Here is a 17,696-nt window from a genome sequence, read left to right as displayed (position 1 = left end):
AATAATGGCTTATATCTGAGATAACCTCTCCCCTTCTCTATCGACTACGCCTCTGGTTCACAAAATCAAAGATGGCCGCCGTCTAAATTCCATCGTCAAGGAGTAACCGGGAAATTTTTGGCACGGCAAATCTTTTTTCAAAGAGATGGTGCCCTGTGGGACTGGGCCATAACTGTGACATTTTACGGATGGTGGCTCCGTGGGAACACCAGTCCAGCATGCATGAGGGTTCTCAACCATTTCGCTTGGATGGGCTCCGTGGGACTGGGCTATAATGGAAGAAAAATACCCTGCTGCGACTCAACTGCTGTTGCTGTTGCGTGCCTGTCAGAAAAGACGTATGTACGTTGCCATATCGATAGTTAAATGGCCATTGATGCCTTATCAGCTCTAAGGCGCAGTCAGCTCTGCAATTAATTTAAGTTAACTGTATTACAACAAAAAAACCGGAAATGGACATATTGAAATGCATCGATAATAAGGAAATATTTATTGAAGTAAGCAACCAAAAAAATTATTTATATGCTACTTAATTTATTTCCTTACAAGGTTCTTCATTTGGCTATAGACTACCTGATTGGAAACATTAATGACAAACAAACTCTACGCTCTTCCCACAAGTATGGATTTCATAATGCCGAGGATTTTTTGTTAGTCACTCGAAAGATGTCAAGTTATTACAAGCTTTTCAGTTTAGAAATCACAAGATGTAAAAATGTAACACCTTTTACTTGCATTACACCCGAATTGAGCAGGCTTGTACCTATTGTACTGACAGCACGACTTTCGGAAGTAACAAGGCATCTTGCGCAATGGGAGTTCTCAAAAACTGAAAATATTGTAGAATCTTTTGGATGGGATACACGGCTTATATTAGGAGACAGCTCTTTTGGTGGAAATTTTCATAAAATAACAACAGTGAATTTCCGGTATCATAATATAAACTATCCAAATATACTGTTTTTTGAAATGAATAATGTAAAACTTACTGATTTCATTATTTTATTAAAAAATTCGTTGGTTCAATGACAAAAATAGCATGTTTGGTACTATTATTAAAACTAAAAAACTATTCTAGATCAACACAAAAATATTTTTTTTTTTTAACATCTCAATATTAGTGTACTATCAAAAAATATGTAAATGCCGAAATATAAAGAATTGATAGAACTTTCAACCGGGTCCCCACGATTTTGCTAAATTGCTTCTCTCATTAAGGTTAAGGAAACATGCACGCCAACCCATTTATTTTTATGGTTCTTTCTTTTCTGAACAAAACCAAAAAATAAAAACAACCATTGAGTACCAATTTCCATCTTTCCACTCTTGCCGCGAAGTCATTAACTGTAATTTATAGCAAATACTTTTTGGTAACTACATAGTATTGCTTTTTTTGCCCAAATTTAAAAATTGCTGGCAAAATATATATTGAACAATATTAAATGCGTAAATCTGAAATCTTAAACCGTTGCTATGTCCAATAGTATTACAAAAAATTGAAAGTTAGAGAAACTATAATTTTTGTTTAATTTATTAAATTTAATATTCCGATTATTCCCATAGCAGCATAAAATATAGTCGTCAAGTTTTAATCAAACTCAAACCGTAATTTTAAAAAAAAATTTGTATTGCTATTTCGGACAACTAAAAAAATAAATAAAAATCTGTTGTTGAAAGCTATATGTTATAGTCGATTGTATTTTTTTCCGATTGTTCCTATGGGAGCTATATGAAATAGTCCTCCGATTTTGATCAAATTTAAACAGTAATTCTGAAATATTTAACCATTACTATATGTCAAAGAACTAAAAAAAAAATGAAAAACAGCAAAGTTATAATTTTTTTTATTTATTCTTCCGATTATTCCTACGGTAGCTATATACTATAGTCGTCCGATCCAGCTCGTTCCGACTTATATACTACCTGCAATAGAAAGACAAATTTTGGGAAAGTTTCATGCAGATAGCTTTAAAACTGATAGTTTAGTTTGCTTAGAAACGGACAGACGGACAGGGATAGATCGACTCTCCAAGTGATGCTGATGCAAGAATATATACACTTAAAGGGTCGGAAAAGTATCCACTGGGTCTGCGCATTGTCTTCAGACTTTACGAGGCTACGTTTGTACATCGAAACATCTGTTAAGAGTATGAATAAATTTAATTTGAAAAAAAAAACTTATTACAAAAGTCAAAAATGGAAGATATTGATTGATTCTCATGGTGAAGATTTCGGCTGTACTTCCAAAAATCGTCAACGGCCGATCATTTTAAAAATTTCAGGATCCATGTATTTTGGGGTTCTGATTACGAAAAAATAAATCTAAGTTTGCGAAAAATACCTTTTTCTTTGAAAATAACGGTAAAAACAGTTATTTTTGTTTTTTTTTTTTGCAATAATCGCGCTGTTTCTTTTCCATTGTCCGTTCTTTCTTCAATCCCGTCCTCTATTCCCTCACCATTCACCAGATCTGCAAGCAGGCATAATAAACAGAAAGTAATACCAAAAATGTAACATTTTTTAACGAAAATGTACCAAAAACTAAGCTACAGAATATTAATTATGTAGAACAAAATTAAAAACAATAATAAAAACCATAGTCAAAAAACGAAAATAAAATTTCAAAAACCATAAGGTTCATTTAATAAAATAAAATATGATGTTTAGTCAAGTGCACACTGATTTTATGTCAGAGAAATATAAAATGTTATCAAGCAGGAAGCGTTAACTACTTGAAAACCTTAGAGATGAGCAATTAAGCGATAGTTTGGCAAAATATCGATAAAAGTTTGGTGATGCCAAGCCGGTTCAATAATGGAGCGCTCATTTCAAAATGACTGTTTCAAGGCAAACGTTTTCTGTATTTTTTCGTAAACTATTAGCTTGACGCAAAAAAGTCACTAAATTAATGTGTGTTTCAACAAGACCTCAAACTTTTATTAAACGGTTTTTTTAATAAAGCTTACATTATATCACTCTGCTACTGTCTTATCTTCGTGTCGGACACTGCTGTTATTACTGCTAGATCTCCTTACCCGCTCACCGTTAACATCTCTCTTAAATTTCGATTTTCCTAACCCCATCCTAATTATACCATTCCCACTGTTGACATATACAAGGTCTTTGAATTCCCAACCTTCATCCTCCAATGATGTACAAGCACCTAATCAACCCACTTCACTGCTGATTTCGCCGCAACTGGGAATACTATGTTATTAAAATCCAAACCCTCATCTACCAATAATGTAAAGCTGTAAAAACCTTCGATATTTTCGATTGTGATAGTTTGAACCATCGATAATATTGATACTATCGACTTAAAAACATTTTTTATATGTTTTATTGTTTTCATAGTTCATTGTACTACCGTTTCAATTTATTTTAATTAATATTATGAATTCAAACAAAAGACAACAATAATATTCGGCCTTTGGGAAGTTAAGGAATGTTAGTAACATTATTAAAGTAAATAAATAAAAAAATGAGATCCATTCATTGGAAAGTAAATAAATCATTATGGACGACAGTACATGGAGTGACGATGCGCACCAAAAAATCTGCTGCGATGGTCGTGACGAGTAATACGCCAATTGAAAGGTATCGCTAATTGAATAAGAAATTTGATTGGTTTATGAGAAATTCTTTAATAAGGTCGTTACAAAAAGTTTGTTCTACGGCTTTTTGAAAAACTATCTTGTTTTGCAGTAAATCGCTAAAAAAAACTGCTAAACTTTCCTAGTTGAGCTACAGACAAGTGCTGTATGTCATTAAAAAGGTATTGCCAAATGCGTATCACGCAACCATTTCGGTAGCTTGTTTACATTTAATTTTGGGCAAGATTAATTATAGAATACATTCAGATTTAATTCCTACTCATAATCTAATCTTTTCATTAGCAATACTTAAGGCCGAACTCAGACCGTCGCTCAGATGAGAAGTGGTCAAAGCGACAATGGAAGGGACATTTTTGGACGCTTAAAATTTCAAGTGTTTGGCAAATATCGCCACGGATGTGAATTACACGGCCCCATATTGAAGGCGTTTGCCAACCGGGTCAACTTATCCTGAGGAGCTCCAAGGGAAAAGAAGGGACGTACTGAAAAGGTAAGTACGCTAAAAAAATCCCATACGTCATTAAATTTCGCGGCACAATTTAGACGTAGTTGGACGTGCGGCTGGAGTGCGGGACTAATGCCTCTCATTCCAGATTAGATTTCGCAGTGAGTATTTTGAAAAAATTTTTGACTGCATGATTTTACAAATTAATAACTACAACTAATTTATTGCAGAGTTCAACGTTGGTTATTGTCGAAGCTGAAGTCAGAAGAAGCGACCGCTAGCGGCCAGGACTAGCTCAGGCTCTGCGCCAGAGGGCCCGGAGACAGTGCGTCGGTGGTCCAGAGATGACCACGTGGTCAGCGCGGGTATTCGTTCCCGGAACGGTCTCACCGAGTGAATCTCCGTATGTGGCCGTCTCGGAGGCCGTTGCTGGAGCTGCTGACGCTGGATGCTGCTGCTGCTGCTGATCTGATCGCTGCTGCAGATCGCTGCTGCAGTTGCTACGGATCACTGCTGCTGCCACGGATCACGGCTGCTGCTGGTGGACGACGTGGTCTTCACGACCAGGTTAGGTCCGCCAGGTAAGTGTTTTGCCTTCCCGAATCCTCTATATTTCCGGGGCCTTTTAGATAGGGTCCCCGGCAGTTTCAATATTTAAAAAAATCATTGTTATTTATAAGTTTAAGACCAATAAATAACTACTCACTTTAAAGTATCTAAATTTATGAACTAATTTTTTCCCGACCGTTCTACGACTTTTTGCAGCAACTTAAGCACAAAAAATCGCTGGGACGAAATTGCGGCGATACACTTCCTGACCTGGCTTCCCAAGGAAAGTATGAGCCCTTTCGTCGTACCGCAGCCGACTCCGATCGTATGTATTTTCGAGGTTCTTCTGCACCTTGTCATGCATCACTTGGAGTTTATCAGCCGTTCCCAACCCCGTCATTTCGTGATCACACAGCGACTTCAACTTCCTTGCCAACTTGTAGCTGGCTCCGTTCAGAAACATGTGTCGTCCGAATACGGCGAAGAACGGAGCTTCTCCAGTTGCTGAATGAACCGCGTTGCGGATGGCCACCTCAATCTCCGGAAGATACGCGTCCCATTCTCGATGGTCTTCTTCAAAATAGTTTCGGATCGCCGCCAACATGCTTTGGTTTACCCTTTCCGCTGCGTTGCTTTGCGGAGAGTGGACTGGCGTTTTGATGTGCCTAATGCCAAAGCTTTCCATCGCCTCCTCGAAGATGTTGGACGTAAACTGGCGGCCGTTGTCCGAATGCACCATTTCTGGAACCCCAAACTTGTAGAAAACCTCGTGAATGAGGAACTCCACTACATTTGAGGCCGATGCCTCTTGCATGGCTTTCAGAAAAGTGTATTTGGAGAAGTGATCCACCACAATGAAGATGTAGGCCTGTCCCTTCATCGACATAGGATATTTCCCCAGGAAATCGATGTACAGCTTCTGAAATGGCTGCTCAGTCTGGACTCTCTCACCGATACAAACTTGCATCCGCAAATTCGGGGATTTCGTCTCCTTACAGACTTCACACCTGCGTATGGACTCCCGGACTTGCAGTGCCATGCCAGGCCAGTAAAACTGCCGCCGTAGGTTTTCCAGAGTTTTTCCCATTCCGACATGAGCTGGCGTTGGATCCGAATGTGCATCAATTATGCTGTGAGTCAGACTCTGAGGAATCCACAACTTCTATTCGAAGCCTTCCACCTCGTCATCCAGATTTGCCGAAGAGACTCTCTTGAAGATGAGACCGTCCACTATCCTCAAGTCAGGTAGGTGGGCCAAGTTTTTTTCCACTTCTTGTAACAACCCCGTATACTCTTCCCCAGCAAACTCAGTGGTCTCGAAGCCGAGTAACTCTGACTGGTCCAGTGTTAGCTCTTCAACACAACGCGAAAGTATATCTGCCACGACGTTCTCGCTTCCTTTCCTGTGTTCGATGTTGAAGTGATATCCCTGGAGTTGCAATGACCACCGAGCCAGCCGACCCGAAAGGTCTTTTATGGACATAAGCCACTTCAAGCTGGCATGATCCGTGATGCACGTAAACGGCATTCCTGCCACATACGGCCGGAACTTTCGAATGGCCAGCAGGGCTGCGAGGCACTCTTTTTGGGTGACGGTGTAGTGCACTTGGTGACAATTCATCTTGGCCGAGAAGAACTCTATGGGTTGTTCCTGGCCGTCTTCATCCCGCTGGAACAACACTGCACCGACTCCGATCTGGGATGCATCGCACTGGATGAAAAAGTGCCGCTTGAAGTCCGCATATACCAAAACTGGCGCAGTAGTTAGGGCCATTTTCAAGGACTCTACTGCCAGCTGTGCTTCTGGACTCAAGGAAAACTTCTTATTTCCCGTCTTCTTCAAGGATTCCGTGAGCGGAGCTGCCAACGTCGCGGAGTTCTTTATAAACCGACGGTACCAACCAGCGGTTCCAAGAAAGGCTCTCACTTCTTTCATGATCCTTGGCTCAGGCATCCGCCTAATAGCTGCTACACGCCCTGGATCCATCCGCAAACGTCCTCCACCCACTATGAAGCCGAGGTAGGTCAAAGACTTGAAGCAAAACTTTGACTTGCTGAGACCTATGGTTAACCCTGCTTCTTTCAGGCATTCAGCGACTCGGCGAAGATACTTCATGGGCGTTCTCATGTCTGGCGCTAGTATTAGCAGGTCATCCAAGTAGACAACTACATTCGAGCGGATCTTAGCTGGAATTACTCGGTCCATGAGTCTCACCAGCCTCTGTGATGCGTTACAGTGTCCGAAAGGCCTCACGTGGTAAAGAGGCCGACCAGGAATCGTAAAGCCTTTGTATTCTTTGCTGCTCGTGTCCAACTCAATCTGGCAAAAAGCGAACTTCAAATCCACTCTGGAAATGTAGTACATTTGGTCGATTCTGGACAGGATGCCGTCTATGCTGGGCAACGGGTAAGCATCTTTGATGGTCACCTCATTAAGCTTACGTGCGTCTAAGCAGAACCGGTGTTTACCAGACCTTGACACCACGGTGGTGCGGTTGTTCCAGGGGCTTTTGATTTCCTCGATGACTCCGAGCGCTAGCATCTTGTCGACCTCGTCCTCGACCACCTTCTGCTTCGCGGGAGACATCGGATAGGGTCGATCCTTGAAAACATCAGCTCAATAGTGTGCTTCTCCAGACTGGTGGTACCTAAGCCATCCCTCTCGAAAGTCAAGAACTGCTGCTTGATCTCCTCTAGCTCTTGTTCCTCGGCTTCGGAAAGCGTCCAGGACTCGGGATCGGCTATTTCCTCATCGTCATCCTCGACCTCAGCGTAGTGCTCCATCCTTCGGGATCGATGTGGCCTATAATTGCTGGGGCCAGTCCGAATGCTTGCCAAAAATCCACACCAAAATAGCTGGCTGCTCCAGGTTAGGACATAAATAGAAGAGAATGTGCTCTGTCCGTCCTCGGTATTCCACCGGTAGCTTGACCCGTCCTATAATTGACCGATCCTCTCCAGACGCCGTTCGGACTGCTGATAAGTACTTCTGAACGGGCACATCCAATGCCTCAACCAGCTCTCTGCCACCTTTACGAAGCAGACTAACTCTCGCTCCAGTGTCCAACAACCCCGTCAGTTGCTTCGTTAGGACTTGGCCTGCAGTGAATGGTCTGGGATCGCGCTGTAATTCTCTCGGCACTTAGCTCCCTTACACTGTGTGCGATCGTTGATTTTTTATTACATTATTTAACAAATAAATAATTTAATAAAAATAAATATTAAACACCTCTTCGATACCAACAAAATAAATACAAATAAACGCAATGGCATCTAAGGATATCGAAGAGCTTAAACACCAACAAGATGCTTGCATGAAAAGTATTAACCGAACTTGTGGGAACCGGCACCAAGGAGCTAAGCCAGCGATGACGGTTGTAGGAGAGCGAGGCTCTCTCTCTCTTCCTAGACCTTGGATCACTGTTCTCAACATAATTAGTTTAGTTCGATTTTGAACAAATTTATCTCGCAGGAACCCGTTAGTTTTTTTTTATCTCTCTTTCATTCATCTCGTTCGTCGTTGTCATTCGTTCGAGTGCGAGTAAACGGTATGTCCAGAAAAAAAAATTATAATAAGAGAGGAAACTTTAAGAGTAATTGCATTTAAGAGTATGAGAAGTTGTGATCAGATAAAAGCAAAGAGCTTTTTTTAAAAAAAAAGAAAATGTAGAACAAGTTCTGACAAAGGTCAAAGGCAAAGTACCGAAAAAAAAAAATTGAAAATTAAATAATAACTGAAACATTATCTGGCAGTGGTCAGAGGCAGAGTGCCGATGAAAATTTGAAAAAAATTGAAATTTAAATAATAACTGAAACATTATCTGACAGTGGTCAGAGGCAGAGTGCCGATGAAAATTTGAAATTTAAATAATAAATGAGGCATTATCTGACAGTGGTCAGGGGCAGAATGCCGTATAAAACTATAAAAAAAAAAGCTAAATTGTAGCATGAGTCAAGAGGTTGACCAAGTTTGGAAGGAAAATTGCTCGACAGAAGCATTGTTAATATAAAATAATAAAATTAAAAAAAAAAAAAAAATATGTATACAAATTTGTTTCAGGTTCAGAATTAATTCGTAATGGCTGAGAGCATCATAAAACCTTTTCTTTGCGAAAATCTGGAAAAGTCCGTGCTCCGAAGGGAATGGGAGAACTGGCTTCGAGCCTTCAAGTTGTGTATGCACCGTCTAAACTGGGACGATCCACTTCCCTCTGAGCTTCAATCCCAGTGGAAGCGATTCGAAGAAGATTTGCACTATCTTCAAACCATCGAAATTGCAATCTATCGGTAATACACGGATTTTCAGATGCATCGCAGCGTATCTGGAGGTTGAAGACGTTCAATCGGTTACCAAGAGGAGGACAAAGCTGCTACACTTGGGTGGCACGCAATTACAGACGGTTGCATATGCACTTCCGGGTGCTATAGTCGAGTTCAACGAGGAGGGGGAAAATGACGTATTTTCGATATTGGTCGAAAAACTAACAACATACTTTTCACCTAAACAAAATTCGACATTCGAGAGACACCTTTTCAGGAAAATATCTCCTGAAGAGGGCGAAGCTTTTGGGAAATTCATTTTACGACTTCGCCAGCAGATCCAAAAATGTAGTTTTGGTTCTACGAAAACTGAGGTGGAAGAAATATGTTTGAAGGACAAAATTATTGATACGTGGGCTAGTCCGGAACTAAAAAAGAAACTTCTTGAGAAGGAACATACCTTATACGAAATCATTGAAGCATGCCAGGTCGACGAAGAAATTAATAAGCAATCACAGTCGATGCTATCGAAGCCGTTTTCAGACACAATTAATAAAATTTCCAATTGGAAATCGCGGCCAACCAGTCAAAATGATTGTGGAAGATGTGGGCGGTCAGGTCATAAGGAGGATAGTCCTACATGCCCAGCGCGACAGACTAAATGTAATCGATGTTCCCGACTGGGCCATTTTGCCCGGAAATGCCGAACTGTTTTAAAACGTCCATACCCACCGTCGTATGAAGGAAAGAACGTGGAAAGTTTCAAAAGAAGAAACGTACGATGGGTTAAAGACGGCAACCAAGAGGGAAAGGAAATTAATCGAGAAAACTGTTTTAAAATAAACAGTGACGAGGAATATGAAGAATGGATTAAATGTAGAATTGGTGGTGAAGACGTTGCCATGATAATCGATTCCGGATCCCGTTTAAATATTATTTCTCAGCACGATTGGTTAAATCTCCAGGCGAGAAAGGCGACTGTTTTCAATGTGCGTACAGATGCACACAACCAATTTAAAGGAAACGCTTCGGACACAATTTTAAATGTCATTTGTGTTTTTGAGGCACCAATAGCGGTCAAGTCAAGCTCGGAGTTGATTGCATCCTTTTTTGTAATTGAGAAAGGACGACAATCGCTACTTGGACGGGAAACAGCAACTAAATTGAATGTTCTGCGGATGGGCTTACCAGTAAATCACATTGAATTAGTAACACCGTTCCCTAAGTGGAAAAATGTTAGCGTGAAACTGTCAATAGATCCTTATGTTGACCCGGTGAAACAGCCCATGAGACGTATTCCAGTCGCGTTGGAAGGTAAGGTCAATGCAAAGTTGGAGGAAGCGCACAAGCTGGATATAATTGAACCAGTAAATGGTCCCAGTCCGTGGGTCTCACCGATAGTTGTTGCTTTTAAAGAAAACGGGGACATTCGACTGTGTTTGGATATGAGGCAGGCCAACCGAGCGATTCTTAGAGAAAATTACCCTTTGCCTACGTTTGAGTCTTTTATGACTAAGTTGAGAAACGCTAAATTATTTTCACGTTTGGATCTCAAAGACGCGTACCATCAATTGGAGCTAGAGGAATCAAATCGACAGATCACAACTTTCATTACACCCCAAGGTTTATTCAGATATAAACGGCTGATGTTTGGCATAAATGCGGCTCCTGAAATATTTCAGCGACGACTTGAAGAACTCCTTGCATCGTGCAACAATGTGATGAAATATATCGGCGACATTATTATTTTTGGAAGCAACGAAAAAGAGCATGATGAAGCTGTTAAAAAGGTTTGTGATGTTTTCAAAGAAAATAATGTTCTCTTAAACAATGAAAAGTGCATTTGGAAGACGAACAGAATCAAGTTTCTGGGACATGTGTTGACTGATAAAGGAATTGAAGTAGATCCAGAGAAAATAACAGCTATTAATTCTTTCCGTGCTCCCAAGACTAAGGAAGAAACGCGTAGTTTCCTCGGATTGGTCACATACGTTGGTAAATTCATTCCAGACTTTGCTGACCTAACTGAACCGTTACGTGAGTTGTTAAAGAAGGACCATAAATTCAACTGGGGACAAATTGAAGAAAATGGATTCCAAAAGCTAAAGTCAGCATTATATAAGATCCCGAGCCTCTCATACTTTGACCACAAAAAGAAGACTAGATTGATGGCAGATGCTAGCCCTGTAGCTTTGGGTGCAGTATTGCTACAATTTAAAGATGATCTCGAACCAAATATTATTGCTTTTGCCAGTCGAAGCTTAACTGATGTGGAGAAACGTTACTCACAAACAGAAAAGGCAAGGCAGAATGCTCATGAGAAATGTTAGTCATCTTAAAAAGATTCCCATAGAGACGGAATCACCTGATGATACCAACTTGGAACCCCTTCAAAATCCTGGCCTAGGTCAAGTTTCGGATTCAGTAACCCAATCCAAGCAGCAAGACCCTGAGGAGAAGGACCAACATAACCAGGATGGATTGAAGCTGAAGCTGGTGAGGAAGGAAGGGATGTGGGAACCGGCACCAAGGAGCTAAGCCAGCGATGACGGTTGTAGGAGAGCGAGGCTCTCTCTCTCTTCCTAGACCTTGGATCACTGTTCTCAACATAATTAGTTTAGTTTGATTTTGGCACTCGCCGCGGAAGGACAGTGAAAATAAAGAACATTTATAAAAGACAATCTAACGTGATTTATTGAGTTGTTACAGAACTTATCGCCATTTAAAAGAAGCTAAATTATCAGTAAATCCGGTCGAGCTTAAGGGTCGATTAAAGATTTTAAATACGCACATTGAAAATGCTTCACTTTTGCAAAACCAAATAGAAGTGAAAGATACAAAAGATGTATACCGCGAAGAGTTGGAAGAGAGGGACGTAATGACAAAGTCATTGCTGTTTTCGATTTTAAATAAGTGAAAACAAAATAATATCGAGAAAACCGCTCCGCCAGCAAATCGCCCGCCTCAATGCCGTCGACCGAGTGTTGCTCTTCCAACTTTTAGCGCAAAACACTCCGAATTTAAAAATTTTATAAGCCTTTTCGAAACTTTCGTTGACAAAGATGACACTTTACACGATATTAAAAATTCAATCATTTAATTTCGTGTTTAGCTGGAGACGCTTTAGGAACAGTTAGGGCCTTTCAGGTCACTGCGGAAAATTATCCCAAAGCCCTTGCTAGCCTGAAGCGGGTACACGATAGTATTTTCTTATTTTTTTTGACAACATATCAACACTTTTCAATTTGAAAAAAACGTCGACACGGTCACAGCCTTGTATGACTCCTTGCTGTCTATTGGGGATGATAGACGCATTACTAATGCTATTTTAATACAGCTGGTAATGAGCAAGGTCGATGCAGGAACTAAAAGAAAATGGAAAGAACAGTTAGATTATACTTCGCTTCCAATTTGGAGCGAATGTGAGGAGGCCCTCAACAGGCGATACCAACACATGGTAGCAGAAGAGACTTCCAAACCCAAAACTGTTCAGCAGACCCAATCTAACTCTAAGAAGAATGGAAATAGGAGTTTTTCGTTTGTCGCTGCCAGGAACGACTCTGTTCAATGAGTGTATTGCAACTAAGCTAAACATCAGATTGGAAACTGCGCTTCCTTCGCAGCCCTAACAGTTCAGCAACGATTCGATTTCGCTAAAAGAGCATCCTTATGCATTAACTGCTTAAGAAAGGGTCACACTGTCAAAAAATGCAAATCGAACAGATGTAGAGTGTGCAATTCCTCACATCACACTTTGCTACACATATATGCCCCAAACACAAATCTCGCGTTGCCACCTCCTTCTCAGCCCACGCTCATGCAGGAGTCTCCATCCACTTCGCATGTTTTGCATGCGAATGCATCGGATCGAGTCATTCTTGCAACTGCTGTTGTGAGCGTCCAAACAAAAAGCGGCGAGTTTGTATTAGCTCGAGCGTTGCTCGACTCTGGTTCACAAATAAACTTTGTAACCGACGAGCTCGCTCAGAGGCTCAAAATTACAAGTGAGGACGTGTGCATGAGCTTGCGAGGCATTGGTGGAACTAATGCCCAAGCCACAAAAAAAATACACACGATTCTGAAGTCGCGAGTAGGGAACAGCCAATTGTCGTCCGATTTTTGGATTATGAAAAATATTTCTGGTTATCATCCGGATCAAGCGGTGAACATCAGCGGGCGGAGGGTGCCTGATAATATTCAGTTGGCAGATCCGTTCTTCTTCAAGCCCCAAAAAATAGATATGCTTATCGGCGCTGAAACATTCTTTGAACTTTTATCTATTGGCCAGATAAAGCAGGGGCCTGAATTCCCCATCTTACAAAAACAGTTCTCGGCTGGATAGTGTCAGGGAGATGTGTCTCTGAAAATAATAAAAACGCTGAAAAAATGCTACATCTCAGCTGCCAGGAGGAAGCGTTGGAGTCAATTGACACAACCCTGCAGAAATTTTGGTCTGTGGAGGACTTGCCGCCCAAGGCTAAAGTCCATACTCCTGAGCAACAACTCTGTCAACAACACTTTGAGAAAAATACTCAAAGATTGTCGTCCGGTAGATTTTCGGTTCGTTTGCCGTTTAAATCTGACCCAAATACTCTTGGTTCGTCATACGAAGTTGCGAAACGTAGATTTTTGTCGCTAGAAAGGAAATTGGCAAAGGACCCTTCGCAGAAGAAGATGTATATTGAATTCATGGAGAATATGTTTCACTGGGCCACATGTCTTCCACCAATGACAAAATTCCGAATACTCCGCACTATTTCATTCCGCACCAATGCGTTTTACGGCCACAAAGTACTTCAACTAAGTTGAGAGTAGTTTTCGATGCATCGAGCCGTACTTCTACGCAGGTAGCGTTGAATGACATCTTGATGGTAGGCCCAACTATTCAAGAGGAGCTGTACTCGACTCTGCTTCGGTTTAGATTGCATAAGTTTGCCCTTGCGGCCGACGTCGAAAAGATGTATCGCCAAGTGATGGTGGACGAAGCTGATCGTAACTTCCAGCTCATAGTATGGAGACGAGATCCTTCTGAGTCCCTGAAAATCTTTAAGTTGAACACCGTTACATATGGAACTTCGCCAGCACCCTTTTTGGCGATTCGGTGTTTAATGCGGCTAGGAGAGATGGCGCAAGCAACTCATCCAAAAGCCGCAAAGGTTATTCAGAATGATCGCCAACTCCTTCTCCGGGCTGCTGCTCCCTCTGCAAAAGTTGGTGCATCCGGTCGTGCTCCGTCTGGTGGCATCGGAACCTACCCATCAGTGAGGCTCGAAGCTGGGACCACCTGTCCACCCTGCTGTGACCCAATACCACTACCGAGCCCGCCCAGTAAGCAGCACGTGGAAGTTTCGGAGCACCTCTTGCCACAGGCACTGCCGCTGCAGGAACTCCAACCGGAAAAAAAAAATCCTCCACCGAGTTTCGTTCATCCTCACCGTCGAAGGATACGCCCCACCGCTCAATTCGCCATTGCTGGTTGGCGGCTACCGGCCCAACATTGCCATACAGGCGCGGCTCCTCGCGGAACTCTGAGGCCCTGCGGTCCTCAACGCACCAGCTTCGGGCCGGGCCATCGTCTCGGCGGGACCTTCCATGGTCCGGAGGATATCCGGGACTGCTACTCTCCAACTCCTGGCAATCTAGCGGCCTCCTCGGCGGTTTGGGTTGCACCCTCGGTGGAAGTGGCCTGGAACCGTCCATGCCGGCGACCTGTGAGCGCTTCGGTACCGCACCTTGCGGGGCATGGCCAGGGATTCCTGCGGTGATCCTTGAATCCGGACGCCTCCGCTCATCAGGCATGCTCTCCAGGGGAAGCTGAGGCCGCTGAGCAGCAGGCCTTAACACCTCGTTCATCAGCTTCATCATTTCCAGGAAGCCCTCTCGGATCTCACCCCTTAAGGCCTGATTGACCCGCATTCTTGGGCCTTCCGATGGGTCTCCGCCGCCTTTGCCAAAGCCACATTAACGGCCGACCTTGCAGCGGAATCCACAGAAGGATCGTGGAGTCTTGCATCCTTATCGTCCAGCTGCAACAACTCATCCGCCACGGGACCAATTCCCTCTCTGATCTGCTGCTGCCTTAGGTCCTGCTGTAACTCCGGGTCCGGTGGTCCTTGTTGCTCTCGTTGCAATACATGCCGCAAACGGGCTAGCGGAGTCCTGGACAACCCTTCCGATATGCGTGGCAAGTCAGCCTCGGTAGCGCCCTCCACATCTGTGGACTACAACTTTTCGTCTTCCTCGCCTGGAAAACCCTTCGACCGAAGTAGGTGATCATGCTTGCTGCCTTGTCGCTTTTCCATCCTGAATTTTGGTAACCCCTAACACGACTTCTAAAACCCCAATTTCCCCGAATTCAATGTAACCACTAAAAACCCAAATTATACATAAATAAATAAAGTATGCTGAATGCTAGTAAATAATAATAAAAAATAAATAAATACGACCAAATAATATGCACATAAATAATACGAATATGAAGCATAATAACTATGAAAACTCAATCAAAACTTATATTACCAGGCCAATAAATAATAATAATAAATAAATAGTAACCAAAAACAATGAATAAATAAGAAATAAATAAAAGAATATATTAATGACCAACAAATACCTAAGGCTAAACAAATTCAAGCCGATAAATTAAAAACAAGCCGATCACTAGCCAGTAGACTCCGCGCCAGTCGTCTTGCGTCTACAATTCCGTCCGAATCCTCACTAAACAAGCCGCTCGTCAACTGTACTAACTTCGCCAGTTAAGGACTTCGGCTGTTTGCAGGATCGCATACAGTGGCGGATCTAGGGTTGCTGGCGCCCGGGGCAAAGCGAAAAATTCCGCCCCTCCCCATTTGCTGTACCAGTAACATTAGGAGTATTTTAAGTGTAAATAGGTTATTAATTATTAAAAGCTTATATGTTTGAAGAATTGTATTTCATATCGTTTTTTTGCCAGTTACAACGGAAAAAACATTACTATTTGTGTTTTTGCAAGACGAAAAAATATTACTTTTAGAATATAACTTTTCTGGCCTTGATTACCGCAAATTCAGCAATAATATCATTGTAGTCGAGTGATGCTGCTACTTCATTTTCGATAGATAGTATAGCTAAATTTGACAGCCTGTCTTGGTTCATGGTTGTGCGGAGATACGATTTCATCAATTTCAGTTTACTGAATGATCGCTCACACGAAGCCACGGACAATGGTAGGGTCAGCAAAATGTTCAATGCCGTCACAAGTGTTTTGTACGCCTCTAACCCCAACGATGCAATAGTATTCCTTTTGGAGTGAGATCAAGACTTTCTCCCTTTTTATTGGCCCTTTTCAGAAGAAAAATTACATCTTTGATATCGTGAAACAATTCCGTACCATTTAAATCATTAGAATAAATTTCAGCTAATGATTTGCATTTATCGTTAACTTCCAATAGTTTTCTTTTCAAAACTTCTTTATCGTTATCAAGATATTCTTTGATATTAATTTCAATATCGCTTGTACACTCGTCTATAACATGCTGTGTTGGATTTTCCAGGTTTGATCCAGAAACCGAAGGATTATTTGAGGCGTCTGAGGTTTCCTTGTTATGACTTTTCACGTAATTTAACATAAATTCTTTCGACAAATTTTCGGTGTGTTGTTTTTTTGCCCGGATTTTTTTGAACTGGGCACCACTTGGTTTTATTCGTTTAATTTTTGTGGTTTCCACGCCTAATTTGAAATAGTAGAAATATATTTTTAGAACATCAAGAAATGGAAGGTTCAGTGAATAATATTTGATAAATAACATCGAAGCATAAGTACCTCGATTAAATGTTGCAATAGAAAAACACTGCCTTGACTGGAATGTAAATAAACTCGCTCATAACCTAACACGTATACTGCTCGCTCTCTCTCTCTCTCTAAGCAAGAAAGTTTATTATGACATTTCGAGCGTCCCTTTTCCTTTTGATCACATCATAAAACACTTACACTTGTATTCTATAGGGAGCGTTACATGCCCAGCGCCCCGGGAAAATATGAATTCTCGAAACATATATGGCTAGTCGGATTCGATTTAGCGCCTCTTTGATTTGGCGCCCGGGGTGCTTGCCCCATTCGCCCCCCCTAGATCCGCCACTGATCGCTTAGGATTTCCTTTTGGAAATAGATAGGTTCGCGGCGGCTTCAATATTTAAAAAAAATCACTAATTATGAATTTATGAACTAATTTTTTTCCGACCGTTCTCCTACGACTTTTTGCAGCAACTAAAGCAAAACCCTGACCTTCGCCATCTTCACTCCCGCTCTCCCAAAATGGGTCAGTGAACGTATTCAAGGCTATTTAACCCAGTTAACGAGCGAACCGGGCGTAATTCAAATAGCTAGAACCTCTCCCTCTATCAACAGTCGGTGTCATCACCGAATCTTATCGATAGCGGGACCTGCTGCCGTATCGGTTTGTTTTGGTATTTTCCAGGCGGCTACAACTGAAAATGCAACAAGGTCTATAAAACAAAAATATCGTTAAAATCCTTCACACAGAAGATGCAGATTCAAAATGTATAATATAGTCGTCCGATCAAGTCCGCTCAGATTTATTACTACCTTCAAAGGAATGAAGACTTTTCTGAAAGATTCATCTAGATAGCTTTAAAAATGACAGACTAGATCGACTTCGTTAGTGATGCTGATCAAGAATGTGTATATGTCGGATCTTTAGTTTTGTTTTCGTGGTATTACGCTATTAAAATAAAAATTAACATGAAATGCTGACTTACTTGGAAATACACTTTTACTTAGAATTTGTTACGAATGCCACTCGTTGCTTTTTATTCCTCCCTTCGCATTC

General features: G+C 41.7%; 1 protein-coding gene and 1 long non-coding RNA gene across 5 annotated transcripts; both read left to right on the top strand.

Annotated features, from left to right (window-relative positions):
• Positions 1-354: 354 nt before the first annotated feature.
• LOC108145553 lies at positions 355-1,035 on the top strand. Of its 2 annotated transcripts, none has more exons than XM_017271057.2 (2): positions 355-497; positions 550-1,035. In XM_017271057.2, the coding sequence occupies exons 1-2, from the start codon at positions 453-455 to the stop codon at positions 1,027-1,029; spliced, it is 525 nt and encodes a 174-aa protein (XP_017126546.1). In that variant the 5' UTR covers positions 355-452; the 3' UTR covers positions 1,030-1,035. The 2 variants fall into 2 exon arrangements, with proteins under 2 accessions (XP_017126546.1, XP_017126552.1); XM_017271063.2 differs by having other exon boundaries at positions 375-497; positions 569-1,035.
• A 747-nt stretch (positions 1,036-1,782) lies between these two features.
• Positions 1,783-7,797, top strand: LOC121467284. 3 transcript variants are annotated; one of them, XR_005977409.1, is made up of 9 exons: positions 1,783-3,597; positions 3,897-4,104; positions 4,158-4,220; positions 4,290-4,640; positions 4,825-4,933; positions 4,990-5,853; positions 5,911-6,628; positions 6,695-7,015; positions 7,081-7,797. It is a non-coding gene; the product is annotated as an uncharacterized LOC121467284 (long non-coding RNA). The 3 variants fall into 3 exon arrangements; XR_005977408.1 differs by having other exon boundaries at positions 4,208-4,220; positions 4,825-5,853; XR_005977407.1 differs by having other exon boundaries at positions 4,825-5,853.
• The last annotated feature ends 9,899 nt before the right edge of the window (positions 7,798-17,696 follow it).

Source organism: Drosophila elegans, unplaced genomic scaffold (genome assembly GCF_018152505.1).
Source record: "Drosophila elegans isolate 14027-0461.03 unplaced genomic scaffold, ASM1815250v1 contig_336, whole genome shotgun sequence".
NCBI lineage: Eukaryota > Metazoa > Arthropoda > Insecta > Diptera > Drosophilidae > Drosophila > Drosophila elegans.
Note: the sequence above shows the minus strand (reverse complement) of the source record. Positions and strands in the feature narration are given on the sequence as shown.

Bases quoted from the DNA above. Each gene is read 5' to 3' on its own strand.
- LOC108145553 (XM_017271057.2), top strand. From the start codon at position 453: ATGGACATATTGAAATGCATCGATAATAAGGAAATATTTATTGAA. The intron at 498-549 runs GTAAGCAACCAA...TTTCCTTACAAG, and splicing joins ATAAGGAAATATTTATTGAA to GTTCTTCATTTGGCTATAGA.